The 27,986-nt window shown below is 51.0% G+C and overlaps 1 protein-coding gene across 3 annotated transcripts; it reads right to left on the bottom strand.

The window, feature by feature from the left end:
• Positions 1-12: 12 nt before the first annotated feature.
• LOC119705203 (mucosa-associated lymphoid tissue lymphoma translocation protein 1 homolog) lies at positions 13-27,978 on the bottom strand. 3 transcript variants are annotated; one of them, XM_038147334.1, is made up of 15 exons: positions 27,865-27,978; positions 26,726-26,820; positions 26,239-26,357; positions 25,903-26,056; positions 25,254-25,432; positions 24,215-24,311; positions 22,540-22,566; positions 21,575-21,778; positions 17,240-17,417; positions 14,122-14,196; positions 13,321-13,448; positions 12,507-12,638; positions 12,230-12,381; positions 7,921-8,046; positions 13-5,912 (listed from the first exon to the last, which is right to left on the bottom strand). In XM_038147334.1, exons 2-15 carry the CDS (start codon positions 26,733-26,735, stop codon positions 5,550-5,552), a joined length of 1,944 nt encoding a protein of 647 aa, XP_038003262.1. In that variant the 5' UTR covers positions 26,736-26,820; positions 27,865-27,978; the 3' UTR covers positions 13-5,549. The 3 variants fall into 3 exon arrangements, with proteins under 3 accessions (XP_038003262.1, XP_038003261.1, XP_038003263.1); XM_038147333.1 differs by lacking the exon at positions 27,865-27,978 and having other exon boundaries at positions 26,726-26,971; XM_038147335.1 differs by lacking the exons at positions 13-5,912; positions 27,865-27,978 and adding an exon at positions 5,934-6,829 and having other exon boundaries at positions 26,726-26,971.
• Positions 27,979-27,986: the final 8 nt, after the last annotated feature.

Genomic DNA, 27,986 nt, shown 5'->3' with positions numbered 1-27,986 from the left:
AGGAGTGAGATGTCACTGCCTTGACCAAACTGCTGCATCCTCCACGGAGGGAAGGAGTGAGATGTCACAGCCTTGACCAAACTGCTGCATCCTCCGCGGAGGGAAGGAGTGAGATGTCACTGCCTTGACCAAACTGCTGCATCCTCCACGGAGGGAAGGAGTGAGATGTCACTCACGTCACGTTTGAGGAGGGAGGGACAGTGAGAGAAGAGGGGTTTGTTCTCAAAAATAGGTTCCAATTCCCAGGAGGACCCAAGGCAGGCAGTGCTCATGTGGTCAGGCACCAATGCTCTCCACAAGGGTGACTTGGAATCTGGAGGAGCAGCAGGTCAGGACCAGCATCCCTCTCTGGGACCCCAAACTGCCCCATCTCACATGCCCTGAGGGCAGGTGGGGACCAGGAACCCAGGGGTGCCCCATTTCTCCAGCCATGCAGTCCTTGAGTAAGTATTGCTTGTTTTTCATCTCTGGTAGGGAATGGAAATGAGGAGGTTATTCTTTGCTGAAACATTCTGGAAAGTCAGAGCTGAAATCTCTCACTTTTCCATCTGTTTATTTTTACCACTTAATAACACGTCTGTCTCGTCAACTGTTCCTGACACTGTGGCAAGAAAATCCAACCCGGGGAAGACAGATTTATCAAAGAAACATTAGCTCTTCCTTACTGTGTGACACCACGTCAGCTCTTCTCCTGCACATGAAGCCTGGTCTGTAATTTCAAAGTGTGTCTTCTATCTCTTTGAGGGGGTGATATGACCAATATATTTGAAATTGTTGCTTGTTATGTGAAAGGTTATCCAAACTGTGAAGATAAGAAGCAATTTCAAGTGCTTCAAGGAGCCTCCCTTTTCTGATGTGTTTTTCTCTTCACCGCCACATGACGTTACAGACCTAATTCCAAGAGATTAGTAACAATTGCAAAACAGTCATTGAAATAATCTGTGATAGAGGCCAGAACTCTGGGACAACATGAAAAGTTTGTGCTATCAATAATTTCTCACCATTAGTAAGAAAATCGTGGTCTGCAAGCTTCACTGTGACACCAGACCTGCTCCTGCTTCCCCAAGAGGTGCCCCCGGTCTCTGCAGAGGTGCCTGAACGAAGGTCAGCAGTGTGAATCTCCTTAGGAGTCATCTCGGGTTTATTCACTCGACAGTGGGTGGCTTCAGTCACCCCTTTTGTTTCCAACTGTGCTCCTGCTTTCATTCCTGAACCATCCGCCTGATGGGGAGGCCTGGAAGAACTGAATCTGAACCATCTGACGTTTTCAAATGAACCGTTTTACCCCTTGTTCCTTGTTTTCTCACCCTGCCACGAGTTTTGTTTTAGAAGTTTTGAATCCAGCTAAACTGAACCAATATCCTTGTTTGCTTTTTGGACAGGGAGCAGGGATATTTCACTGAAACAGCATCTTGAAACTCCCAGTTTGGTGTTCAGAATCACTCAGAACACGTGCATTCTTCTGGGCATATTCTGGTAGCACAACCACAGCATTGGTTGGGAGGGACATAATCCAACAGCACACATAATCCAGCTGGAAGCAGGACAGAGCTGTGGATGTCTCCTTGTGCAAAACACGATGGATAAAGGCTGTCTGTGACACACTGGCTGTGAGAGCAGCACCTGGTTTTAACAATTCCCCCCTCACTAGAACTGAGCCTGCCTCTCCCATTTCTGCCTTGTGCGTGGTCCTGCTGTGCTCAGAGGAACTTGACTTCCAGTACCTGGTGTTCCAGAAGTGATCCTCAGCTAATGAAGCAACCCTCAGCTAATGAAGCAACCCTCAGCATTTCAGAAAACAGGTGATTTCCATATCCTAACAGCTGACAAGATCATCCTCTTCACTCCTTGTCCACATGAAAGGCAGCATTAACTTCTAGAGAACATGATAACCTGTCCTTTGGGAAACTCCTTCCTTCCCTGGGAGTGATTGAACCCTGAATGCCTTCAGGATCTCTCCTGCCTGTATGAGAAGCTGCTTCCAAAAACTAGGGAAAGAAGACCAAAACCATATTGTTGAATCTTGGAATTTCCCCGCGTGTCCCTCTACATGTTTTATTGCACTGCAAGCATATTCCATCAACAGCACCATGCACTCTGCCCCTAACGTGGGGTAGGAAATGATCTAGCAGGTTCTGTACATCATGGAAAACCTCTTATTGCAGAAAATAAGGAGAACCTACCAGTTTCTGAAGAGTAAATTCAGATTTACCTCTGTGAGGGAGAAGGATTTGTTCCAAAAAGATGGAGTTAAGTGAGCTGGTAAATGAAATTACTCAATGTTGCCCCATACTGATTTTTTTCCCCCAGAAATGCCTCCTGAAATAAAGGACCTGTCTCGTTTCTTTCTCTCTTTGGTTGAGGCTGGAGCATGGCTGATGAGACAAATCCACCTTTTCCTTCCTTTGATCACAAAAATGCCAACTGAAAAGAAACTTTCAGGAATCTGCTGCCAACAGAAGGGTGCCAGGCTGGGGTGGATCTGCCATGCATGTGTAACACACCTCTTGACTGCACTTGGGCCCAGGACTTTCCAGTAACAGACTGAAATTTCCAAGTTTCCCTGATTTCCCTGATTTTCACTGCCTTGTTTTCTCAATCCTTTTGGGTTACACCTGCCTTGTTTTGTCAGGAACTGCCAAACCTCAGCAAATGAGTGGAGAACTGCATCCCAAATGAATTCTGTAGCAGGACATACCAGGCTGTTGTCCAAGGTCCTTCCCTTCAACGCATCTGCCCTAGCAGAGAGGAAAAGAAGGGCATCTATCTAAAAATAAAATTTTTGACTATTTAGCTGCTGCTATTTTCATCGTTTATCGTTTTAAAGCCGCAGTTCACTTGATGCTTTTTAAAGACTTGAGTGAAGGAAAGCACCTGTATTACCTACAAAAATGGTTCTAAGTGCTGTTTGTAGCCTCTGGGCACAGACTGGCCCAGAAACAGAGGAAGTGGAGGGCAATGGCTGTGCAAGGCAAGGAGGCAGAAAGGGAATGCAAACTGGAGCTGATGTCTTGATCCTGCTTTGTTTGCTGCTGCCTGAGCCCTCCTCCCTTCCCACCCTTCCAGCTGGCTGTGGAGCCCAAGGTGCAGACCAGAAAGACACGTGGTAATGTTGGGATGCCTTGTCTGTCCTGGATGCTGGGAGATGGAAACACAGATTTCCAGGACAATTTACTGGCGCTGAACAGTCTAACCATCGTGAGGGAGTCTGGATTTCACATGTAAAGGTGGGGATGAAGGATCCATTGTTCCATCCTCTCCTACAATGACTCCAGCTGAGGCCCAGGACACAAAGTCCACCTTTGGAATGCAGCAAGTTCCCAGACATGACAAAGCATTATCTCAGGGAATGACCCACCATGGGAATGTGACGGCTCCCTGGGCTTGGCTGCAGGGTCTCCTTGGAGGAGCAGAAATGATGACAGGGACAAGTGCTGTGGTTGGCACCAAGACAGGAGACCACCTAAGCTACCCAAGAGCCACACTTACAAAGCAGATGGACAAATCACAATGAACAAGGACTGGTTTTTTTATCTACACATTTCACCTGACATCACTTCATCCGATCTAGTCACTTGATCTGCCTTCTAAATCCAAACTTCAGTATTTTTAGTTACCTAAAAAAAGAAACAATGCTCACCCAGAAGAGCCTAGAAGCTCAGGCTGGAAGCATGAAACCCCAGTAGATCAATATTAAGTTACATCCTGGCAATTAGAGGGAAAATAAACACAGTTAACTCAGAGCCACATGAAGCTTTGTGCATTAAAAACACCAATAGTGTTTTATTCAGAAAAAAATAAACAGCCTTGCTTTGAATGAGATGAATATTCACGTTAGATGACACCTGGCATGATAATGTGAGCCAGGAACCAGCCATGCCTCAGTGCCTCAACAGCACAGGAGGGTGTGAATAATCCTCAGAGGCAACCTCCTCCCAAATGCCTGCTCAGCCATTCCCATTGACCTGTCCCCAGTGCTCGCTGCTGTTGAGTTGATCTCTGGCTCTTCCTGAAATTAGGTTATTATTTTCTGGTTTAGCCTCTCTATCAGCTCATCTTATTTAAACCACATCCTCTGAATTTTTTACTTTTTTAAACTTTAGATTTTTTTCTAGGCGACTTTCTAGTCTGCAGCCAGCTGGGGCCCTTCTTCTTTCCCTTGGCTCTACTCACTGTGAGAATAAAAGCCTCCTCTGTTCTCTTTGGACAGGTTTCCAGCACTTGTAGAATGGTTTATCTGGAAGCAACATTTCAGATTTTTCTATGCTGCAACTGACACTGCAGGCAGGGATGTATCTTCACTGCTGAAGGAGTGCAAAACTGAGAAAATTTTGCCTCCAACCATCTTAAAGCAAGACAGAGCTCGGGCATTCTTCCCACCCTGCTGCCCTTGACCTCTCAAGAAGTTCTGCCCTCCAACCTCTTTCCTCCACAGGACCACAGGAGCCAGAAAGGATCTCCAGTGGTCTCTGGTCCAGCCCTCAGCCAGCATGGATCAGGTCATTGGCACCTTCTGCAGTCCAAAGTGAACTCTGCTCCAAGGATGGAGACCCCACACTTCCCTAGGGTCAGTGGCCTTTACCGAGCAATCACCTGTATCAAACATTCATTAGGGAATGTCCCCACCCAGGCTGTCCTTTGGGCCCTGCTCAGCTGTGGCTCTCCCTGGACAGCTGCTTCTCCACCTGGAGCCTGCCCACAGCACAGACAGAACAATTTGCATTAATAATAACCTTTTTGAGGTTATCCTTTCTCAGTCCTGGTACATTCCATCTCTCCTGTAGGATATTCTGCACCTAAGAACTTGGAACTGCAGAGGGCTGAACACCTTTTAATGCCCCTGTACCCTGCTGGAAGGGGCAGGTGTCAGTGCACCTGCCTGGACACTATTCCTGGTCCAGTGCAACACCAGCCTCCAATGTAAACACACACTGGATGGAACATCTGACCTTCCTTTTCCTGGCAAGCTACTGCCTCCCCCCCCGTTATAAATACATGCTTCAGAAATACATAAATGCATAACTTAACACCTGCTTTGACACAGGCATGGCAAGGAAACCACACTGGGACCCCGTGCAGAGCCTGCACTGTTTCACCTGGTTCCCTCGGTGCAGCCCCGTGTCTCTTGCACAGCTTGGGCACATCCAGCAGTCACGGCTGGGATTCGAGCCAGAGGGGTCTGTAGTGTTTGTGGGCTTCTCATTGCAGCAACATTTGTTTCCAGGCAGAAAACATCAGCCTGTGCCCTTGCCTTGCAGCAACACCGTTTTTGCCTGGCAGTGTTATGACTGGTGGGTGGCTGTGTCCTCTGCCAGACACCACAATGACTCCTCGCTGATCCCGATGCTCCCACGGGACAGGGAACATTCCCAGTGGGAACTGCGGCCCTGCACACCACAGAGCTCAGATAGGAGAAACCTTTCCAAAAAAGCAGCTTTGGCCTCATTCAGACAGGGCTATGCCAAGGCTGGGAAGCAGCTGACGGATTCTGACAGATTTAGCACTCAAACTGAGGCCTCAATTAAAAGAGCAGCTCCCCAGGCTGAGGCTCAGGGCCTGTCCTGCCCCAGGCCAGCCCGAGGCAGAGCCAAGCAGAGCTCGCCCAGGTCGCTCTCATCGTTCTCCTCAGGCTCGCTGCTGAAGTTGGAGGGGCTGCTGCTGGGCAAGCTGTGGCCAGAGCCTGTGCTCAGGGACCCCTGGCCCTTGGGCTCGGTGCTCAGCCCCGCTGCATCTTGTGGGCACACGCTGCCTGTGCGGGCAGGAGCTCGCCGGGAGCCTGCCTGGGAGTCCTTCCTCTGGCTGAAAAACTGCCTCAGCAGGGATTTCTGGAGGGTCGTTTGCAGGCTTTCACAAGTCCTCTGGTTTGTGCTTGGCTGGGTGTAATGCAAATCCAACTGCAGGACCACATCTGTCTGGAAGGGGAGAACAAAGGACACAAAGTGAACGGGGGAATTAGATTGGAAGCAGAGCTTTCCTAGTGCTGCCGCCAGGAAGGAGCCTTGGCTGGCTGCTGTGCAGGCTCACAGCCCCATGCTGTGGCACGATGGAGCAACACTGCTGCCAGAGAAAATGGGCTGTACATACTCAGTACAGCTCACTATGCCTGCAGGCCTCAGCCATGGATTTGGGATTTCAGGACCTCTCCTGAAATCAGGCCGTGTGGGATCTCATCAGCTCCATCAGGGAGCTGCCATGGCAAGCATCACCCCTGGAGTGGGGGCACAGGGGAGCGGGAGGGCTGCACCATGGCCAAGACCAATGCACATGGGAGAGGAAAGCATGAACCACTCACAGTGTGCAAGGCCAGGCTGGATGGGGCTTGGAGCACCCTGATCTAGTGGAAGGCATCCCTGCTTGATGAACTTTAAGGTTCCAGCCCAAATCATTCTGGGATTCTATGAACTAAAACACACCTCATGCTGTAAAAGCCAACAGCTTTAACCTGCAGTGCTCCATAGGGATCTACTCACAGCCTAGCACTATTTTAGAATTTTATAAAAGATGAAGAAATAAGAGAATAACCTCATTCGTGGCAGTCAAAACCCTGAAATCAGACCCCCAGCATGGCACTGTGCCTGAAACACCTGTAAAGAGCAGGCAGAGGTATAATGCAGCAAGAAAATTCTGGCAGGCAATAGCTGGTCCAGGTCTCCTGTTGCACTTAAAAACAATGCAGAACAGGGAAAGGTTCAGAAAAGAGCTCCAGGAACAATGAAGAACTGAAAGCAATGCCATATGCTGAAGCACATCACGTACAGAGCAAGCAGAACTTGCTGCAGGCAGATCCAGGCAGCAGCTTGAGAGCAGCACTTGGTGTAAGATCCACTGGCTGTGTGTTAGGGGAGGAAGAAAAATCCAAGAATAAACAAGGTGCATACTGCTGTTTGAGGAGAAACAAGCCAGGGGACAAGCAATTCTGCTTCTCTCATGGTCTTTAAATAGTTTGAGGGTGTTTTGAAGTGTGCCAAAGAGGCACAGCTTGGATCAGGTTTGGCAGTGTTACTCTGATGACTGGAGATCCTGGCCAGCCCATGAACTCGTCTCTCAGGCAAGCACACAGCCCAGTGAGACATTCCTCCACCTGAAATAACTGGGCAGGTCTGACCTCCCCGTGGTTGATGGGGCAGAGAGCAGCCTCCTGGCCAGGCAACAGAGAAAACAGAACAATCCATGACTGGTGATGCCTCTCTGCTCTCAGCAGAGGCTGCTGTGGGTCATCTTTGATAGGAAAGTCAGGCAGAGGAGACAACACAAAAGCAAAGAGTATCCACAGTCAGGCTCTGCAGCCTGATTGTAAATCAGAAAGATTTTGCCGAGGTGGAAAAGGTGAGGTGAAAAGACAGTGCTCTCCTACAGAAACATGCTGGGAAAACTGGGTGTGTACAGCCTGGAGAAGAGAAGGATCCAAGATAACTTTAGAGCCCCTTCCAGTGCCTAAAGGGGCTCTAGGAGAGCTGGACAGGGACTGGGGACAAGGGCCTGGAGTGATAGGACAAGGAGGAATAGCTTCCCACGGCCAGAGAGCAGAGTTAGATGGGATAATGGGAAGCAATTCTTCCCTGTGAGGGTGGGGAGGCTCTGGCACAGGTTGCCCAGAGAAGCTGTGGTTGCTCCATCTCTGGAAGTGTCTCAGTCCAGGTTGGACAGAGCTTGGAGCAACCTGGTCTAGTGGAATGTGCTCCTGCCTATGGCTGGGGGTGGAACAAGATGAGTTTTAAGGTCCCCCTCTAACCCAAACCAGTCTGTGATTCCCTAAAAGAGGGCAGCTTTTGTGTCTTGAAAATCAACAAGCTCCTCTTTGGTCTGCATGTGACATAGACACGTGGTCAGAGAGGCAGATCCAGCTCCAGCCACGCAGATAAGGACACCAGCTCCATGAGAGCACAGAGCTGGAGAAATCTGCACCTGGCTACTGTCTACCTGAATTTTCTGCAGTGCACAGAGCTGGAAGATGCAGTCCAGCTCCTCCCGCTTGTACACAGAGGCCAGCAGAGTCTCCACGTGGTCCAGACAGCTCTCCTTCTGGATGGCCACATCATCTGTCTCCTGGGTCAGGAAAACAACAGGAAATGCAAGGAAATTTCAGCACCGGCATGAAGCATTGAGGCACAACTGCCCACCAAACACGTGCTCAGGGCTTTGATCAACATATTGCCTGGTGGAAATGCTGTGTATCCTAATGGAAGTACCAAAAAAAGCCACAAGAATGCAGAGGTTTTAACACTTGCCTTGTGCATATCAATAAGACCCAGAGTGTCTCAGCATATGTTGCAGCTGAGATGGCCATGATACACAGAGTATCATCAAACAATATTAGAAAGCTTCACCCCCCACAGAGTAACACCACACCACTGCAGAAGGCTGCAAGCATCTGCTCCTCTTGTTCTTTAGCCCAACCTTTCATACCCCTCATGTCCATGCACTGCACCTGTGTGCCCTCTGCTCCCTGTGGTGGCTGGGCAGTGCCCCTGGGCACTCCATGGCTCACTGCTGTCAGTGCTGCTCACCTGCTCCTCACAGCTGTGCCCATCCCAAATTACCACAAACTGTGTGCCCACACCTGAGTACATCTTACTGTGAAAAATGGGGTGCAGTGGGATTTGCAGCAGAGCAGGAAGCAGCACTAGCTGCTAACACAACCACTGTAGTGCCAGCAGTGTGTCATGGAGGGAGCAAGTTTTCCAAAGGCACAGCTGGAAGCTCTGAGTTGTGCTGCGTGCTGATTTAGCCCCCCACCATCTACAGAACTGCCAACTCTTGCTGAGTAGCTCAAATTTAACCAAAACAGCACCGTGTCTATGAGATCCTCCTCAGTGCCAACTGAGCCACAATAACACTCCAGGAAGAGACAAGGGAATAAAGGCCTTATGAAATCACAGATCATGGAATATCCTGAGTTGGAAGGAACCCACAAAGGTCATTGAGTTCAACTCCTGGCCCGCACAGACACCTCAACAATTCCACCCTGTGCCTGAGAGCATTGTCCAAGTGCTCCTGGAGCTCTGGCAGCCTTGGGGCTGTGACCAAGTCCTTCTTGCCTTGGATTTGAGCCCTCCAGAATGGGTGACAGACCACAGTCTACCAGCCCCTTCCAGAAGGCTTCCCTCTGCCAGCTAGCTCTGGCAACCATCCCAGTGTGACCCTTAGCAGGAAAAGCTGCCCTGGGCATGGTGGTGAAGGAGGCTGCTAGGACATTTAGGGAGGTGGAAGTTGGAGAAGCCCTGGGAGTTCTTCCTGGCCCTCCCTGAACTGCTGCCTGCAAGCAGCCAAAGAGATTTGGTTCGGGCCAGGAGAGTATAAAGAAAAGCACTGGATTCCAAATGTTGGCTGGGATCTGCAGGCATCAGGATCACCCCTGCATGCACGGCTGGTGGAACACGAGGTCACTGGAGGTCACTGGAGGCTGAGGAAACACCATTTATCTCTGTGCAAGAGAAAGCCAAATCCATCTCCACACTTGGCAGCTCATTACAGGAAAGATAAACTGGAGGGAGCTTGGGGAAGATCAGGCCAGTGAATGGAGACCAAAGAGGCAGGAAGCAGATCAGCCAGATGCTGCTGACACAGGGCTTTGGCAGCATGGCTGCACAAAGAAGGGTGTAGCCCTGCTGTGTCCAGCCAGCTTTATCCTCCAGCACATGCTCTGACCTGCAGAGCTGCCTCCAGCCCAGAGGTCCAACAGCAGAAAGATGTGGAGCTGCTGGAGAGAGCCCAGAGGAGGCCATGGAGATGCTCCAAGGGCTAGAGCCCCTCTGCTCTGGAACCAGGCTGGGAGAGCTGGGGGTGCTCACTTGGAGAGGAGAAGGCTCCAGAGAGACCTCAGAGCCCCTGCCAGGGCCTAAAGGGGTCCAGGAGAGCTGGAGAGGGACTGGGGACATGGGCCTGGAGGGACAGGACAAGAGGGGAATGGCTTCTCACTGCAGGGGCAGGTTTAGAGATAAGGGAGAGTGTCATCTCCACTGTGGAACTTCCTCCCTGCAATTCAAACCATTACTTACTTCCATGTTAGAAACAACTTTTTGTAGATTTCAAGGCCCCATAAAATCAATATTATTGCTTTTCTCGCCTAAACTACAATTGCCTTGCTCCTTCCTTTCATTACTTTGTCTGTGCTTTAGTTGGCACACTTTTTTTCCATGAAGCCTGGACCCAAAACTGGACCCAGTGTTCCAGCAGCAGCCAGGAGAACCAGACAAGATCTCACAGAAATCTCAGAGCTCTAGTTTGCAACCTTGCCATGGTTTTGTGCCCTGTTTTTGTGGCCTCAGCTGTTTCGGGCTCTGACCAGAACTGGCTCTCCACTCACTGCCCATCCCATGCTGATGCTACTTTTTATTCTTGCTCACATGCAGGAACTTGCATCTGCTGAATAACAGCCTTGGCTTCAAATTGTACCTTCAGTTATCCAAATCCTTCAAAAATCTGCTTTGTAGCACCTTGCAGAGACACTTGGTGTTATGGGATCTGTATATTTAATAAGCACATCAGTGAAAATAAAAACCAATCCCACAGCCATAATTTTCCAAAAATCCCAAACATACTCAATCACCCTCCAAGAAGGAGAGTTTTCTCTTAGTTTTAAGTGGAATTTCCTGTGCAACAGTGTGTGCCCATGGCCTGTGGTCCTGGCACTGGGCACTACTGGGAAGAACCTGGCTCCTTCCTCTTTGCACCCTCCCTGCAGATGTTTGTAAGTCTGAAAGAGCTCTTCCTGAGACTGTCCTACCAGATGATGAACAGACTCAGCTCTCTCAGCTTTTCCATACTAGAGTGAGCCCAGTGTCCCCTGTGGGCATCTCAGGGATCCCACAATGGAGTGGTGGCTGCTGTGATGTCTGAGGCGGGACAGGTGACAGTCATGGAAGGACACGCTGCTGCCTCTGCAGACAGCACTGGAGCTCAGTGGGAGCCAGCTCCACCATGCACTAGGACAAGAAGAGAGATCTGGCTGTACTGGGGTCCCTTTTTGTCCCCCGATCCCTCTTGAGACAGCTCCAGAGGCAGGAGCAGGCAGCTGGGCCCCCATTCCCCCCAGTCACTGATGTGGGGCAAAGCACACAAATACATGCTCACATACACAGACACAATTTTCATGCATGATGCTCACAAGGGGAAACGATGCTGCAGCTTAGGAATGGGCAGGATCAGGCTCCAAACCTCCTGGATACTGCATCAGTGACCCCAATGTGCTGAGGAGCAGTGTCCCTCCACGAGAAACAAGGGCCAAAAAATCCACCACAAATGAGCTACGCTTCAGGAGAAGCACTACAGAAAACAAGGGAGATAGTTACAGGAAGGAGCAGCAAATTAAATCTGTAGAAGTGGCATGGAGACCATCAGTGAAGCCCACACTGGACACATGGTCTGTGTAGCATTCACATTCTCTGAAAAATCCCTTGGCCCAGAATTTTTCTCCTGGGAAGCTGAAGAGCCTGAGAGAAAAGGAAAACAAATTCTTATCCCATTTGCTTCTCCTGTGTTTTGCTCGTGTGGAATGTGTTTGGAGATTGTTTACCCACAGGTGATTGTTCCATTGGTTTCATGTGAATTGTTTTCACTCTTTGGCCAATCAGGGCCAAGCTGTGTCGAGACTCTGGAAAGAGTCACGAGTTTTCATTATTATCTTTCTAGCATTCTGTAAGTATCCTTTCTGTATTCTTCAGTATAGTTTAGTATAGTATTCTTTAATATAATATAGTATTATAAAGTAATAAATTAGCCTTCTGAAAACATGGAGTCAGAGTCATCATTCCTGCCTTTGTCAGGACATTTCCCAGCAAATACAATAGGCCTGGGAGGAAAGGTTGGAGAAAGGGTTCAAGAAAGCTGGTACAGCTCAAGTGGGAAAGAATATATTGTTGCATTAAGATATATTAGCATAGCAGGCTAAAGAAGTCAAAAAACCAGACCTACTTTCTAACACAGAAAACAGAATAGCTGTTGGCCTCAAACAGATTAAATGCAATAATTTAATCAGGCAGGCCAGAAACCAATCTGAGGGATAACTGGTTAAAGAACAACTGCTGCCAAATCTCTTTTTGTGATTCACGAGGAGCAAGGCAGGGAATCCACTGAGATGTGGAAGGAGCCTCAAAGAGGTGTACGCAGAGGAGAGGATCCTTTTTCACCTGGGATCAGCCATTCCCACTCCTCAAGACTCAGCCCAACCACCCTCCCCGCCTGTGACCTGGGGAAAGCAGCGCAGGAAGGGCACAGGCAGAGCACTCACAGCCAGCTGGTGGAGCAGGAGCTGGGGCTCGGTGATGTGGGCCAGGGGTGGCTGTGGCTTGGCACACACGAACATCAGGTTGGAGAAGAGCCGGAGGAAGCGGAGCTCCACCCGCACCCCACACGGGAAGGTCACCGTTCTGCTCGGCAGCGCTGCAAGGGAAATTTGAGCACCATCAGCTCCTCTGAGGGTCCTGTCAACACCTCCCTGAACAGCAGTGTCCCTGAGGGCCACAGGCACCCCCAGCTGCCTCCTCCCCACGCCCTGCATGGCTCACCTTGGCCGTGTCCCCAGTGCTCAGCAGCTGCTCCCGAGGGACAGATGGGGTCTGTCAGGGACCGGGCTTCCTTCAGAGTGTGCTTGATCTCCATCACCTGCTTCCCAGTGACCAGGGGGTCACGGCCAATGTCTGTGGGAAAGAGTGGGAAGCACAAGGATCACTCCAGGCTCCTTATTGATCTCCCTGTCTTTCAGGCCCTACATGCATGTCTCCATGCTGCTCAGAGCCTACTGAAAGCTCCCATGGGGCACGGCCTGTTGTCGCCACATTTCTTTTCACGGAGAAAAGCGAGGCACAATTCTTCCCAAGAATATTTCTGAGATTCACATTCTCTGAACCTCAGAGAAAGGAAAAACGATTCTTATCATTTGCTGTGCCTGTGTTTGTGCAAAAGCAGAATGCAATATGGAGATTGTTTACCCAGAGTGATGGTTTTTGTTTCCTTGGCCTATCAGGGCCAAGCATGTGTGTGAGTCGGGACTGTTGGCTCACAGTCATGAGATTCAGTGCAGTGGAGTGCAGGTGAGTGCTTGGCAGATTCAGTTCAGATGTAATGTAACATAGTGTAATATAGTATAGAATAATATACTATAATAAAGTCATTAATTAGCCTTCTGACAAGATGGAGTCAGATGCATCAACCCCCTCATCGGGGGTTCCCCGCAAATTCAATAGCCTGTGATTTGGAATTTAGGGAAGAACAGTGGGTGGGATGGGATGGCATGGGATGGCATGGGATGGGGTGATGTGGAGACACTGCTGTCCCTTCTCACCCTTGCCACTGAAGCGAGTGGTTTCTAGCTTCTCTTACCTTCTAACACATCCTCCAGCATGTGTGTAACCTTCTTCTCTTGCAGAATGTGTTTCTTCAGGTATTTCATGAAGATGCCAGAGCTGAACTCCCCATCCTGCAATTCATAGGCTTCTGCATCTTCGCTCCTGCAAGAGTAAGGATATCTCTTCAGAGTCCTTGCAGCTCTGCATTGTGCATGAAGTCCAAGGTCAGTCTGGGGTGGCCAACTCCATCCAGACTCTGTTGGCTGGGTCAGAGTGAGCTTCTCAAGGAATAACACAAATCCAGCTTCTCTGTGCCCCAGAGAGGATGGGCAGGCCACAGGATAGGAAAAAGCAGTGGAAGGGAATGGGACAGGACAGGATAGGATAGGATAGGATAGGATAGGATAGGATAGGATAGGATAGGATAGGATAGGATAGGATAGGATAGGATAGGATAGGATAGGATAGGATAGCACAGTCTCCTTTGGCAGCACAGGCGGCTGACGAAGGTAAAAAGCCAGTGGAACTGGCACTGGACCAGTAAATAACACCCAGCATCTCAGGAGGCTTTGGGTGAGCTGCTCATGGGACATCCACCTGAGGAACCAGGCTGAAGATCAGGTGACAGGAGCTGATGTCACCTCCACACACAACTTTCCCTGAAGCACAGGCTGATGGCAGCAGGAAGGACAGAAGTGCCTGAACAGCACCCCCAGCAGATGGAGGGTGAGAGCCAGAGGGAACATGAAACTCCGTGCATGAAAGGATGAGAGGAGACAGGGCTGGGCCAGAGTCTGGTCCCATGAGAGGCTGTGGGAATGGTGAAATCACTCACGTGGAATAGCCATAGACAGTGTTTCCCCAGGGCTCCAGTGGCTGCACCTGGGACAAGGCACGTCCTGGGTTGTACCTGGAGAGGAGGCAAAGGCACAAGTCAGTGTCGAGGACATCTGTCAGCTGGAGGGGACAAATCCCACACATTCCTCATGTCCCTCTCTTAGGGATGGCAGTAGGATCAACTCTCAGATATAACCAGAGAGACTAAAGCTGGGAATCCCACCAAGAACCCACAGCACAGGGAATGGAGTAGGTCTGTCCAGCTGTGACTTATCTGCACTGGTAAGCTGCTCCCTGCCCTCAGCCCGAAGCTGTGGTACAGCCTGGAGCTGTGGGTGCACGTTGCCACCTCCCTGCAGAGGCTGGGTTTTAACAGCTCCAGGCAGCACCACAGTGCAGAGAACACGCAGGCTCACCGTGGCCCAGTGGACAGCTGTCCCTCAAGAAGTCAGAGGTGCACAGCACCAAGGTTAAGGCTCAATTGTCTTGAGGGGGTCTGGGACACCCCACAGGGCCCTTCCAGACCATGCCTACACCTTTGCCTTAGGGAACCAAAGCAGGCTATGGATGATACACCCCCAGATCGCCCTGAGAGATGGGATCAGGACACACACACGAGTCTCAAAGCACAACACTGGTCCTGGCACCTCGGTCTAGATGCAGCTGAATGAGCACAGCCCCTATTATTCCCAAAATCAGGTAGATCCATGGTGACAGGATCTGATTTCCAACAAAACAGATATCTTGGTTGCATTGAATGGTTAAACCTTGCCCATCTGACTGCAGCCAGACTGACAGCATGGGGACAGGCTGCCTCCAGTTGACACCAGTGACTCAGAGCTGCTCCCAGTCACACAAGAACCAGGCACAGAGGCAGTGTTAGTCCATGTAATTCAATCCCAGCACAGTTTCCTGGGGCTGGAGCTGGCACACTGAGGAGAGTAGAAAGGACAGGGGTATTGCCAGCAGCCAGCGTGTCACCTACTGCTGGTGGCACAGTCGGGAGATGTTCAATGGCAGAATTCAACTGACTTGTGTAAGCTGTCCTGAAGATGATCAGAAGAGAAAATGTGAGAAAGGAAGCATGTTTCTAAATCTGAATATTGAGATTTATCTGCTCTTCAACTGCTCTTAATTTAATGCAGAAATCTTTGGTTCCAGATCCTAGGATGAATTAGGGAATTCCTGGAAAAGGCAATCACATCCACCCAAAATCAGTATATAAATGTATGAGGCTACACACAGGCTCTGTGCTCTGATTTCTCCCCTGCTAAGGCTGAGCATCTGCTCCCACTTGGCAAAGGGACTTGTGTTTCTCACCACCCTGGCATTTCTGATGCCAACACATGGGGTGAGCAGAAACTCTGGGTGAGCTCCCTCATAGAACAGACACAGCTTCATGCATGAGCTGCTGACAGACCTGCCTGACCAGGAGGGTGTTGGGAAAGGAGGCCCTGGGAGCCTTGTTTTACACAGCAGGGTAAACACACACAGCTATGAAATCCAGATGCTTTCCTGTGCTGAAATGGTGACTTCTCAAGAAAAAATGAGCTCAGAACTGAGCTCCTGCCCCCACAAGATCAGGGATAACACCACTGCATGAAGTGCTGTGCTTGCTGTGGAAAAGGGGAGGTGTGAATTTCAGGGAAGGAGGAAGAAATCCAGCTGCACAAGTTTGCCTAAATATAACAGCAGATCTCACACTGCATCCTCTGAGCACCACTGAGACTCTGTTGAGCAAAGGAACCAATGGCAATGCCAGGGAAGGAGACAGCAGCTCAAAGGAAGACAGACAGCATCCCAAAAGCTGTTTCACAGATTGTTAACACTTGCACTGCTGGTCCCTGTGCAGCCCCCACACTGCCCCCCAGCACACAGATGGCACACCAGCAGCCCAGAGCTGCGCCAGTCCAGCTCAGCAGAGTATCCACGAGAGCCAGGTGCTCCTGCTTTGCTGCAGGCCATCCCCTGCCTCTGAGCATACTGGGGAGGGCAGCCAGCTGCTGCCAGGGGTGCCAGGACAGCAACACACTCTGCTCTCAGCAGCCAGCAGGAAGGGAGAAAGGGGATGCTCCACTCTGGGGGGTTCAGGGCAGCATCAAGGGACATCAAGCTCCTGCTCCAGAGCTGTGGGAAAAGTCCCAGCGCAGTCAGCTTTAAGCTATTCAAAACAAGCAGCCCCATCACTGCAGCTAAAAGGCATCCACAATTTATCATCTCTCCAGGGGCTGGCAGCTCTCTCCAGGTATCAAAAGTCCTGTTTGTCCGATTCTTAGTGCAGGAACCACAGCAGGAAGAGAGAGATATTCCTACATTTGCTCTCCAGGTTCTCTCTGACCTGTAAATCTGCCTCAGGAGCCTGAAATAAATGAACTAATGACAGCTTCTACTGCAATAGTCCACCCACCTCTGCTGAAATTGGACAAGTAGTAATTTCCTGCAGCAGGATAGAAGTCTGCAGGCCAAGGAAGGATGATGGGTTTTCCACAGAAAGTGGGAAAATACTGATCCCTGACCTCTGCAGCAGCAGATTCACAACACGACCGCTTCAGAAGGATTTAAGCCCAGCAAAAAACAAGTAGCAGGGCTTAAAATATTTCCCTGTCATGTTGCACTCTTCTCACAGATGTTAACAAGAATGCAGCCAGGAGAAGAGAGGTGAACTCAACACTCCCAGCCTGAACACATGGGAAATATGGACCAGGAAAGCACACAATAAGCAAGATCAGGTTAGGTGGTTCAGGCTTGAAACACAAAAGAAAAACCCTGTGCTGAGTTTCAACCAACAATTTATGCCAGGCAGAGCCACCCTCCACAGGCTCGAGACAACCTGCTTGTCTTTGCCAGGCTTTTCCACCTCATAAAACAAAGGAGGGTCTCCAGCCCCTTCTCTCCAGCAGATCTCAGACAAGGTCTGCACTAATACATGATTGACCCACCCCCCAGGACACCCTGCAGGACCTGACAACGTGGTTGATTTTATGGCAGAGATGAATAACCTCTGGCAGAGGTTCAGCAGCACCACGGGGGTGTCTAAACCCACAGCTGAGGATGGCTCCCCTCCCCCAGCCCTCAGAATGCCCAGCCCAGGTGAGGAAGGGGGAAGAGACCCCTACCACTTCCTGCAGGTGTCCAGCAGGATGATGTTCAGGGCTGTCTGCTGCTGCTGCATCTTCTGGAGGATCCTCTGCACGCTGATGCAGTTCTCAGGGGCATAGGGTTGCGGAGCATCCACAGGGACCATGTAGTTCCTCCCCAGATGTTCGTAGCCATGCCCAGCATAGTAGAATATAGCTGGGAACAGGGAGAGGAGAGGATGAATCAGGATGCCAGCCTGCAGGTCTGAAACCAGCTCCCCATAGCCACGTCCCACCCCCTGTCCTGAAAGGATACTAGCGCAGGGCAGACCTAGACCAGTAGCACCTGTGGATCTGGAGCTACATTGACCTCACCATTTCAACTTTTTCCCAATTTATTCCCTTCATTAGTGTTGGAAGCAGCCCCAAGAGGCTCTCCTGTGCTTGTGGATTCCTGCACCGTTTGTCTCCTGAAGGCCCTGGATTTACACACTTCCAAACCCTCTGTTCTGCAACACCCAGGCTCAGCACCTGCCAGGCTGAATTTCACCACTGTACCATGTTTTGGTTAGTCCTCAGCTCTCTGAAGGAATAAGGCAACAGAAAAGGATTTTACCAGGATGGAAAATACATTAACAGCCATTTAAATGAAAAGCTCCTCAGTTTCCTACTTTTGGAGAAGAGACTAACAACTGATTAGGTGATGGGAAACATTCTCCATTTCAAAGGTCTGCCTGTATTCACACACCTGTAAACTGGTGAAAAATTAGACACAGAGAGAAATGAGCTCTTCAGACGTCCAGAACATGAGGACTGTGTGCTTCAACAACCTCAAACCAGGCACCAGCCCTGTCAGGCAGGGGAGGAGTCAGACTCATGCAGATGCTAGTGGGAAGCCCAAGACTCAACAAGAATTTTGGGTTTTACTCTTAGACACACGAAACTTAGTAATGGTTTCAGTCTTCCCAAGAGATGGCAACACAGGGCCATCCAGGCGGGAAGGCAGCACTGGGGAACTTGGCATGGCCTAAGCTGGGGCTCCTCTCCAACCCTGTGTTCAGTGCAGGGCTGGCACAGGGATCCCCAGGCTGGAGCTTCTCAAAAGGAAGCTGCACAGTGGCTGGCTACCCCTCCCCAGCACCAATGCCACTGCTTGGGGGATGCTGGTTGGTGAAACTTGGGGAATTGAAACGGGTTAAAAATAGCTCTGTGAGGTGACACAGGGAGTTGTGTCACTACAACTGGGGGACAGTGAAGAGTGAGAGGTCAGAAATGGGAAAAAGCAGCTAAGAGGCAACAGCAGGAGAAATTCTTCACTCAGATTCACTACCAAAGCCCACACTTCGGTGAGTAACCTCTCCTCTATTTTCCTTCCACTGCTCTTGCCTCTGCACTTGGCAGGACACTCACTTTGGTGGGATTCTGCAAGGATGCAGTAACAGGGGCAGGAGCTGAAGGGCTGAAAGCATGATCTCATTGTGTGGAGAATGGAAAACATGATCTCATAGTCAAAAAAGACCTTGAGTCACCTTTGGTTTCTATTCTCAGGGGACAATGGAAAGTTTCTCAAATGGCCATTTTCACAGGTGCCCACAAGATTTGGGTTCCTCTTCTGGTGGATCACCAGCCAGAGACAGCAGGCTCTGATTTGCAGAAGCTTTAAACTTTTGTAACTTGCGAATCAAAGCCACAAAACCCTCCCCTGAGACTAGAAAAGAGTATAAAACAGGAAGCCTTCTAGAAAAATTAGAAGCAGGTTGGGCCCCTTGAGCCATTGAGCACTGGTGGCTTTCTTCCTTCTGCCTGTACATGCAAGGGAAGTGATGACATCTGTTACCAGGCAGCATCACTGAGGCTTGGGAAAAAATGAAATGTAACAGGAAAGCCCACAATGAATGATTCAGTCCTTAAATCTCCTTACTTTTGAGGTCTTGCTGAGTACCTGAATGTACCATTAAGTGCTCCCCATGCTACATAAACCACAAAGACACATGTTCAAATCAAAAAAGGTGAGTTTCACATCACCTGAGCAACTTCTCCTGGACTGAATCTCTCCTCCTGAACAGGAAAGTCAACAATTTGCCCAGAGAAGGAAAGGGATGTTTTATTCTGAGTTCTTCCCACATTGTATGAGTCAGAACTGCTCGTCACAGAAAAACTTCTGAGTGCCAAATTAAAAAGGGGAAGCTCCAAGCACTGCTTATAATGCAGGAAATGTCAGCATGAGGCTGAATAAAGGCGATTTTCTGCTCACGTTGCATTTCCAACATAATTTTTTTTATTTGGGACTTTTTAGCATGCTCAAAATAACATCCACGGGGATTCCTCACTTGCCTGAGGGTGGAATAATTAGATCACTTAGAGGATGTTTCAGGAGCTTTCAAAAATCCTATGAAGCTTTTTTAAGATGAGATCTGGAGGAAAAACAGCCCAATAATCCACCACCTCCATACAATGAACTGGACAAACCTTTGGATCATAGGATCACTAGGGTTGGAAAAGACCTCCAAGATGATCAAGTCCAACCTTGGACTGAACCTCACCATGCCCACTAAACCATATCATGCAGTGCCACATCCACTTGGTTTTTGAACACTTCAGGATCCAGGCCTGGGAGCTGTGCTGGGATGGTCTGGAGATGTGGAAGAAAGTCTCACAAAAGCCTACAGTTCCTGCAGGGACAGTCACAGAGACCAAAAAGCCCAACTGCCCTCATCAGCATGTACCATACAACTAAGGACAGTGGAGGTTCATGTTCACCAGTCAGCCCTCTCCTCCCTCTGTATGGGCTCCCCTGACTTCAGCTGGCACCACCAGGTTCCTGAAGCAAGAATACTGGGATACCACAGGAGTGTGTCCAACATGCACATGGATGTACAGGACTGGCTGTCACAGGCACCTCTGGGGTCTTTAGCAGGCTGCCTGAGCTGCTCCTGGAGCTGCTGTCTCACCACAACTGGGGCACTCAGTAGGCAGCCTGACCCAATGTCCCACCATTCAATTAACACTCCAGCAAATGTGGCAAGAATCATGAACCCAGGATCCAGCTGGATCCAGCCCACACTGGGGCTCACTGTCTTCACAGAACAGCACACCACTCAGCCTGGAGAGCTGTTAAGGAAACCTCAACCTAAGCAGGCATTGCCTCACAAACACTCAACTCAGCTGTTGATGTTTTTCCTGACAGCACACGAAATCAATTTTGCCGGGAAGGATCAGAGGCCACGAATGCAGAGAAGCTCTAAAAGTTTAAATAAGGCATGACAATATGGAAGGTTTGCTGTTTCCAAGCCTTTTTTTCTCTCCAGTGCTTAGGAAGGGCCATGGATAAAATGCCTTTTGGTCCTCACATGCCATGGATAGAAGGTAAGAATGGCAGCTGGGATGCCTCTGGCTGGGAGAGGTAAAGCCTGGGATACAAGGAGATTTCAGAGAGCAACAAGAAAAGGAAGCTGCAAGTGAAGTCATGGGAATATGCTGTCAGAGGTGATGTGCTCAGAGTGCCAGGACTGCGTGTGGCCCTTCCCACCAGCTCAGCTCCCCAGGTGAGTCAGTGCTTCCCCGAACAAGGTGGCTGTGCAGCATTTACCTCACGGCCAGGTCCCCATCCACTGCACAGCCTCCAAACCTCGTGCTGAATGCCAGCCTGGATTCAGCCCACAGTGACTTTCACTGTCTGGGTGCCACTCAGCTGGCATGTAAGCCTCACACTGAGGTTTGGAACAAAAAGAACCACCTGCACGGTGTTTTCAGGGTATCTGTCATGCTGTGAGACTCTCAGGGACCCCAAAGATGCTACTTTCACCACCAAATCTGAACACCTGCTTTAAGATCCACAAGATCTGCTGGTTGGGTTTGTGGTTGAGGAACGCTTCCTTACTGAGCACAGTGCACAATTAAGCACAAAGCCCAACCTCAAAGCCACCTGCAGCTGGAAATGCTCTTCTGCAAAAGGGTTGTCAGGGGCCCAAATTAGATCTTCAGGAAAGAGAAACAAGGAAATCATGACCAGATGCAGCAGTCAGGGCCCAAAAGGAGCTCCCCTCCTTACATATGAGCAGAGGTGGGGGCAATCAGTCAGTCCCCTCAGTTCTTTTACTCAAGGAAAAATCAAAACCCCCTTTCCCATTCACTATTGGAAGCACTGGCTCCCCAAAAATTCAGTGTGAGCCCATGCTGCTGATATTGGAGGTGAGCCACATGTTGGAGAAACACCTGCCAAAACTAAACTACGCTTGTCCAAGGGCTCCTGCCAAACCTGGTCTCCTTTGAGATAGCAACATTCAATTTCTTCTCTTTTAATTCAATAGCTGTTCAGAAAATTCCCTAATCCCTACTCAGCACAGGCAGGTGGCTGAGCTGGCTTGGCCTTACCATAGACTCCCTTCCCCAGGAGCTGCAGGAACTGAGTGACCGCTGTCGCCATCTCAGCCTTGTTCAGATCCAGTAGGGAGACAACCTGGAAGCCCAGATGCTCCAGAAGATGCCTCAGCTCAAACACATCCCTCACAGGAGCCATGAGGTTGGGGTGATGCTGGTAACGGTTGTTGCCCACTAAAAGTGCTATTTTGCCTGTAGCTGAAACAAACACCAAGTGAAAAAGCTGTAAATGCTCAGGAGGAGGCAAGATCTCACCTCCTCCTGCTGGAGTGAGGATATGGGCAATCTAAGCAAGGACAGACCCCAGGCTGCTGCAAGCCTGCAGCACTCTCCAGAAAGCCCTTGGCTTTCTGAACACTTTGTCAAAATACACAATCATTTTGACAGAAAGGCTTAAAAAGTTTTCAGTTGACAACCAAAATCCGAGGAATGCAGAGGTTCTGCTCTACCCACCCTACCATGACCACAGGGAGGGAGATTCACTGAGCCAGGCTGAGGGGTCCTTTCCCTCGCAGGGCTTAAGGAGAGAAAGCCATGGCTCCTGCTTTGATTTTATCCCCACCTCCCACTGTAAAAAAATGGTATTTATGTTACTCAGTGGTGGTGGGAGCGAGGGACTTTGCCCTGCTCTGAGGAGGTATTTCAAGCAGGGATAAGTTGTCATTTAAACAACAGTTTTTTAAATCATTTGGCAAGCACAGAGCTTAAGACTCAGTTACTCATTAGGAATAATTTGACTCCACTTGCTGAAAAAGATCAGGGCTTGGCAGGGGTTGGGACTCATTTTATGCTGTACAGCTGTAATCCAAAAGTGCAGAGCCTGTGGAAATGTGGCCATAAAGGCTTGAAGCAGTCTTTGCAGAATAAAGCACTCCCATTCCTTGTCCTCCCATCCACCCTGGAGCCTGGCGTTTGATTAAGGGAAAAATTGCTCAGGAAGAAAAGATGACAGTACTCACCAAAAAACTTCCCAGAGCCACACGTACCTGGGAAAGAAAAAGGGAAATTATAAGCCTGGGTTCAGTAAGCCTGGGCCCAGCAGCCAGTGCCAGGTCTGAATTCTGCTCCAACACTCCCAACCATGCCCAGCTGGAACAAACACACAGAGGATCTGCACAAGCAACATTCCTCAGGCAGCTCCTTCATAGCCTGACTGCTAACCTTAAAGACACTGGTCTGATGCTAGGAGGATTTATGAAATTCAGCCTGATTTATGACATCCTGAGCAGCTGGGAAGCAAAGCCTGGAGAAGTGGCAGACCAGGGAAGGAGGGTCAACATGGAGAAACTCACACCTGATGTGACTCACCTGCTACCTCGCTGCAGCAACAGCAAAGGAAACAAAATGACTCAAGGTCAATACAAGCTCCAAAACAAGAATTTCTCCCCATAAATGTCCAGTGCAGAGGAAGTTTCCCTGTTTGCTCTTGATAGCAACAATATCCCCAGAGTTATTCATCTTCCTGCTCTGCCTTTCCCTGTTGTTTTAGCAGTTCTGGCTCAGAAAAGCCACTCACTTTGGTCCACAAGCTCTCCTGCCTGAGCACTTCCAGTCTTTTAAAATCATTATTACCCTAACAGCTCCAGCTTTTCCTATTTCAATCAGAAATAAATTTTAAAATCCAGCCCAGGAGGAAATTCTAGAACCCTAAATCCTCTAAAAGAAGAAATTAAGGATAAATTGCATAAATCTCATGGGTCTTGAAGACCTCTGGCTCCTGAACCTGTGCTGCTGATACACAAGAGATGCCTGAAAAGCTGCAGAAAAAAAACGCTCATTCTTTTCCACCTCCTACAGAGGCACCTGTTGCATGTAAAAGCTTCCCAGCAGTAATACATGGAACCCAACCCAATCTGGCGTCCTTTTTTCACTGTCTGTCCCCCCAGGATGTGTTTCACCAGCTGTGAGGAGGTAGGCAGAGTGCTCTCTGGCTACACAAGATCAATTTGCACCTTTGAGAAATTTTAAAGCCAGCATAAAAGGCAGGATAAGAAGCTTATGGCATAGAAAAATCTCTAGGTGGAGTAAAGAGCCAGCAAAGTCAGCCTGAGCTATTCCTGCCTCACACAAGGTAAAGGCACAGGGCCAAAGCAGCCAGAGGTGGAGCATGCCTGAGGCTCCGGGAACACATCCTCTCCCTGGGATCCATCCCTCACACACCATCAGCCCTGAGCTGCCAGCCCACGGGGCCTAAACCTTCCCAAATAAACACCATCCTCTCCGGCTCTGTATCCAAGGACATCCCTTCGCGTCAGCGAGACTGGAAATGACTATGGCCACAGGAGCCTGCTGTGATTTGGCCTGGAACTGTGAAAGCAGCACCTTGGCATGGTGTCTTGGCAGGTGTGCAGGGAGCAGCTGAGAGCACTGAGCCTGCCCTTACACAGCAGGTGCCTGACCCGCTACAGGGCCCAGCAGCATCCCACCTGCCAGACAGCGCAGCACTGCATTTAGGGGCTTTTCCAGCCACTGTCCCCTTTGCTCCCTCAGAGCCCCAGTGTCAAGGAATCCTGTTTATCATGGTCCTTGTTCACCAGGTCAGCACCTCCAGAGAGCACCAAATTCCTCTGTTCCCTCTAATTATGTCTCACACGAAGTAACATGCAGCAAAGTGACCGGGCTGGCTCTGCTCACCGACGTGAACGTCCACGGCGTTGGTCCAATGCTCTCCATGGCTGTTGGAGGCACAGCAGAGGTACGTGCCGGAGTCGCTGACCTTGGTGTGGGTGATCTAGGCAGACCAAAAGTTAAACTACATTATTTATGGTGAAAGTCTGAAGCTCCATGCCAGAATCTGCTGAAGGCACTTGTGTTCATAGAATAAAAAGTATTTTTCCTGCTGTTTGCAAAGACTTTACCTCACAAAGAATAAGGACAGGGACAAGAACCAGAGCAGTACCAGCTAGCGAGGACTCGGGTTCTCCAGCCCAGGATCCTGCTCAGAGAGGGGCTAAAGCCACCACTGAGTCAGGGTGGCCACAGCTCTGTCTATTCAAGCCCTGAACACCTCCAAGCACATTGCTGCCTTTCTGGCTCCAGCACAGCACCATCCACCTCTGAAAACAACCTCTTCTTAGTGCCCAGACTGAACTTTCCCATCAGAACTGCAATCTAAGGCCACCATGTAATACCATGTAATACCATCTGTAACACCATCGACCCCTGCTGAGAAGAGCCTAGATGTCTCGTCCTTGTGCCTTTCACATGATGCCCTGGGAAGAAATCTCCTTTCCTGATTCAAGAACACAGCATTGATTTACACTCAGCCAGAGACACAAAATAAAGCCAGCCCCTCTATTGCCTCCCTGACTCTCTTCTATCAGGACCAACCACATTTCCTTCTAGGTCTCCAGCAGGCAGACAGGATTCCCACAGCTCCATCAATTCACAGTCTCCTCCACACATTGAGTAACTGTTCTCATGTCTGCATAAAACGGCACTAGAGATGTGCTGAGAGCCCCTGACACATCTATGGATTGGTTACCTCTTAGAGGAATATCCACAACTTTGAAAAAAGTCCATAAAAGATATTGCCCCTTCATGCAGAGTCATCCAGCCAGCTACCAAAGCAGCAGGGTGATACGTGGAGGGCTTTCTCACAACCCTGCAATCAGCATCTCCCATTATCCACCTCAGCAGCCAAAGCTCCTGTACTATCCCCAGAAAACCTTACCCAGAGCTTTTTTCTCTTCTGCTGCTCCAGCAGGTTCCCATTGCGGTACCACTGGTAGCTGGGGGCTGGGAGCCCCATGGCAGCACACTGCAGCTGCAGCGGCTGCCCCACCTCCACCCGCTGCTCCCTGGGGTTGAGGACAATGACTGGTTCTCCTTGCCACAGCCGAGGGGGCAGACCTGCAAGGCAGCAAGACAGAATTGGTCCTCCCTCCACAGGGACAGCAAACAACGCCATCTTCAACCATCACTACTGCACCTTTCTCCTTGGGGAGCAGGGAACCCTTGGGAGCAATGCCTGTGATAGTAAATGCCGCACCAAAGCCCGGCCTCTGGCTTCCCAAACCTGATCCTCGCCCTTTCCTGACAAAGGTGAAGTCAGCATTCTAAGGAAAACCACACCCCATTTTTGGTCAACTTCGAAGTAGCCAGATGGGTTCTTCCAGTCCCAATACCCAGAATAACTCTGGGAAATCCATGGCAAGCATGAGCTGCAGGTGCATGTGGACAGGGCTTGGAGTAACCTGGTCTAGTGAAAGGTGTCCCCACCCATGGCAAGGGGAGGAACAAGATGAGCTTGAAGGTCCCTTGTAACCCAAACCATTCTGTGATTCCATAATACATCAAGAAGGTAAAAGACAGGCTTGTACCTCTGGCAACACACTGATGGACCTCTACCTTCACCCAGTCGGAGAAGACAGCATTTCTGTGGAGGTCATTGACTCTGCAGGTATAGAGCTGGGTCTGCTCTGCAGTGATGGCCAAGTCTTGCTTGGTTGCTCCAGGAATCAGGCGGCAGTCAGACTAAAGGGAAAACACAGGCAGTGGGCAGCAATTCCCTCCTCACTGCTGGCAGCAGAAGGCACAAGGAAGCCCCTTTTAAGAGCAACAAAAGGGGAAATTCCTGGCTTCCTCCCCTCCTTCAGCTCCTCCACTGTGTGCAGGGACCCAGCCTGGTGCCATACCCAGGGCCACCCCATCCTTACCTGGTACTGACAGAACCACTGGTACTGCAGCGAGGTACGTCCCTGGGCTCGGCACCGCAGCGTGAAGGAATATCCCACCGGGACGGAGACAGAGACCGGCTGCTCGGTTATGGTAATGGCTGTGGAGAAACAGCAGGCGGAGGTGGGAACAACACTGCAGTCACAGTCCAGCATCTCACTCTCAGCCAGTAGCCCCACATGATGGGCTTCAAGAGGGACACCCATCCCAGCAGGTGGGGAAGATTGGAAGGACAGGGATGCTCTTGTGGCTAGAGAATGGAGAGAAGGATGGATGGATGGATGGATGGATGGATGGATGGATGGATGGATGGATGGATGGATGGATGGATGGATGTTGTGTAGGTGGATGGACAAGGGCATGGCTGGATGGAAGTATGGGTGGGTGGATGGATGACATGGGGCTCTTCTGGCTATTCTCGCAAGTGCCCGGGGGCTGGCACGGTCTCTCTGCCAAGTGGCCACTCACCTTCCTGCATCGCTTCTCCGGCGGCTCCTCCCCGGCCTGGGCGGCCGCCGGCCGGCCCCGCGGTGGTTCCTCTCCCCGGGACGCGGCGGCGGCACCTGCGGCGAGGGACGGCGGCGCTGGGGCGGGTCGGGCCCGGCCGAGGGGCCGCTCACCCGGCGCGGTGGCGCATGGCGGGCTGGGGGCTGCGGCGCCGGGCCGGGCCCGCACTCGGCTGCCGCGGCCCCGCGGCCCCGCACTTCCGCGCTCCCGGCCCGCCCCGCGCCCGCCGACACCGGGGGCGGCGCCGCCACGCGCCGGGGCTGCGGCGACACCGCACGGACCGGACCGGGGCGCGCCGGCACGGACCGGCACGGCAGGGACCGGACTCGCACGGACCGGGCCGGCACGGAGCGGATTGGCTCCGTATGGACCGGGCCCGCACGGAGCAGCTCCGCATGTCTGGCCCGCTCCGACGGGAACGCTGCCGGACGCGCCCCTCGCCGGGATGCCGAGGCTGCCCGCACCTCCAAGCCCACGAGTGACCTCTCCCCCTCCCCAGGGGCGTCCTCAGGCCCACCCCAACTGGTGACCTCGCCCCGCTCCCTCCTTCCCGTGGTGCCCCCTGCACGCTCCTTACAGGTGGCCTCCCCACCGCCACTGCTGACCTCGCCCTCATTCACACGGGCGTCCTTCCCTCCTCCCTACAGGGTGTCGTCGTCCCGTCCCCACCACCGCACTCCCCCCGTTACAGGTGTACTTGTCCATATCCCACAAATATCCTCACACCCTCCCGACGGGTGTTTTCACCCCCCTCCCCACTGGTGACCTCACCCAATCCCCACAATAGCCCACAGGCGTCGTTGTCCCCATTGTGACTGGCGACCTCAACTACTTACCAGGAGTGTCCTCCCCTCCTCCCCACAGTCCCCCCTCCACTCCTTACAGGTATTCTTGCCCCTCTCCTCACAGACGTCCTCCCGTCTTCCCCACAGCCCCCCACCCCCTGATGGGTATACTCGCCCATATCCCCACGGGTGTCCCACCGTGTCCCCACAGGTGGCCTTGTCCGTCCCCACACCATCACCCACGCTCTCATCCCCACAGCCACTCTTGCCCCCTGCCCACCGCCTCCCCCCTCCGGGCTCCACGGCCGCACTCACGTCTCTCCTGGGGACCACAGCCCGCAAGGTTCATGGTGGAGCCAGCACTCCCGGGGGTGGGTGTGTAGAACCCCCTTCCTCCGAGAAGTCCCCGCCAGCTGGGCCGGGCATCGCAAGGGCCG

Source organism: Motacilla alba, chromosome 10 (assembly GCF_015832195.1).
Source record: "Motacilla alba alba isolate MOTALB_02 chromosome 10, Motacilla_alba_V1.0_pri, whole genome shotgun sequence".
NCBI classification, from domain to species: domain Eukaryota; kingdom Metazoa; phylum Chordata; class Aves; order Passeriformes; family Motacillidae; genus Motacilla; species Motacilla alba.
The sequence above is the reverse complement of the archived record's forward strand: the minus strand, read 5'-3'. Positions and strand labels throughout refer to the sequence as shown.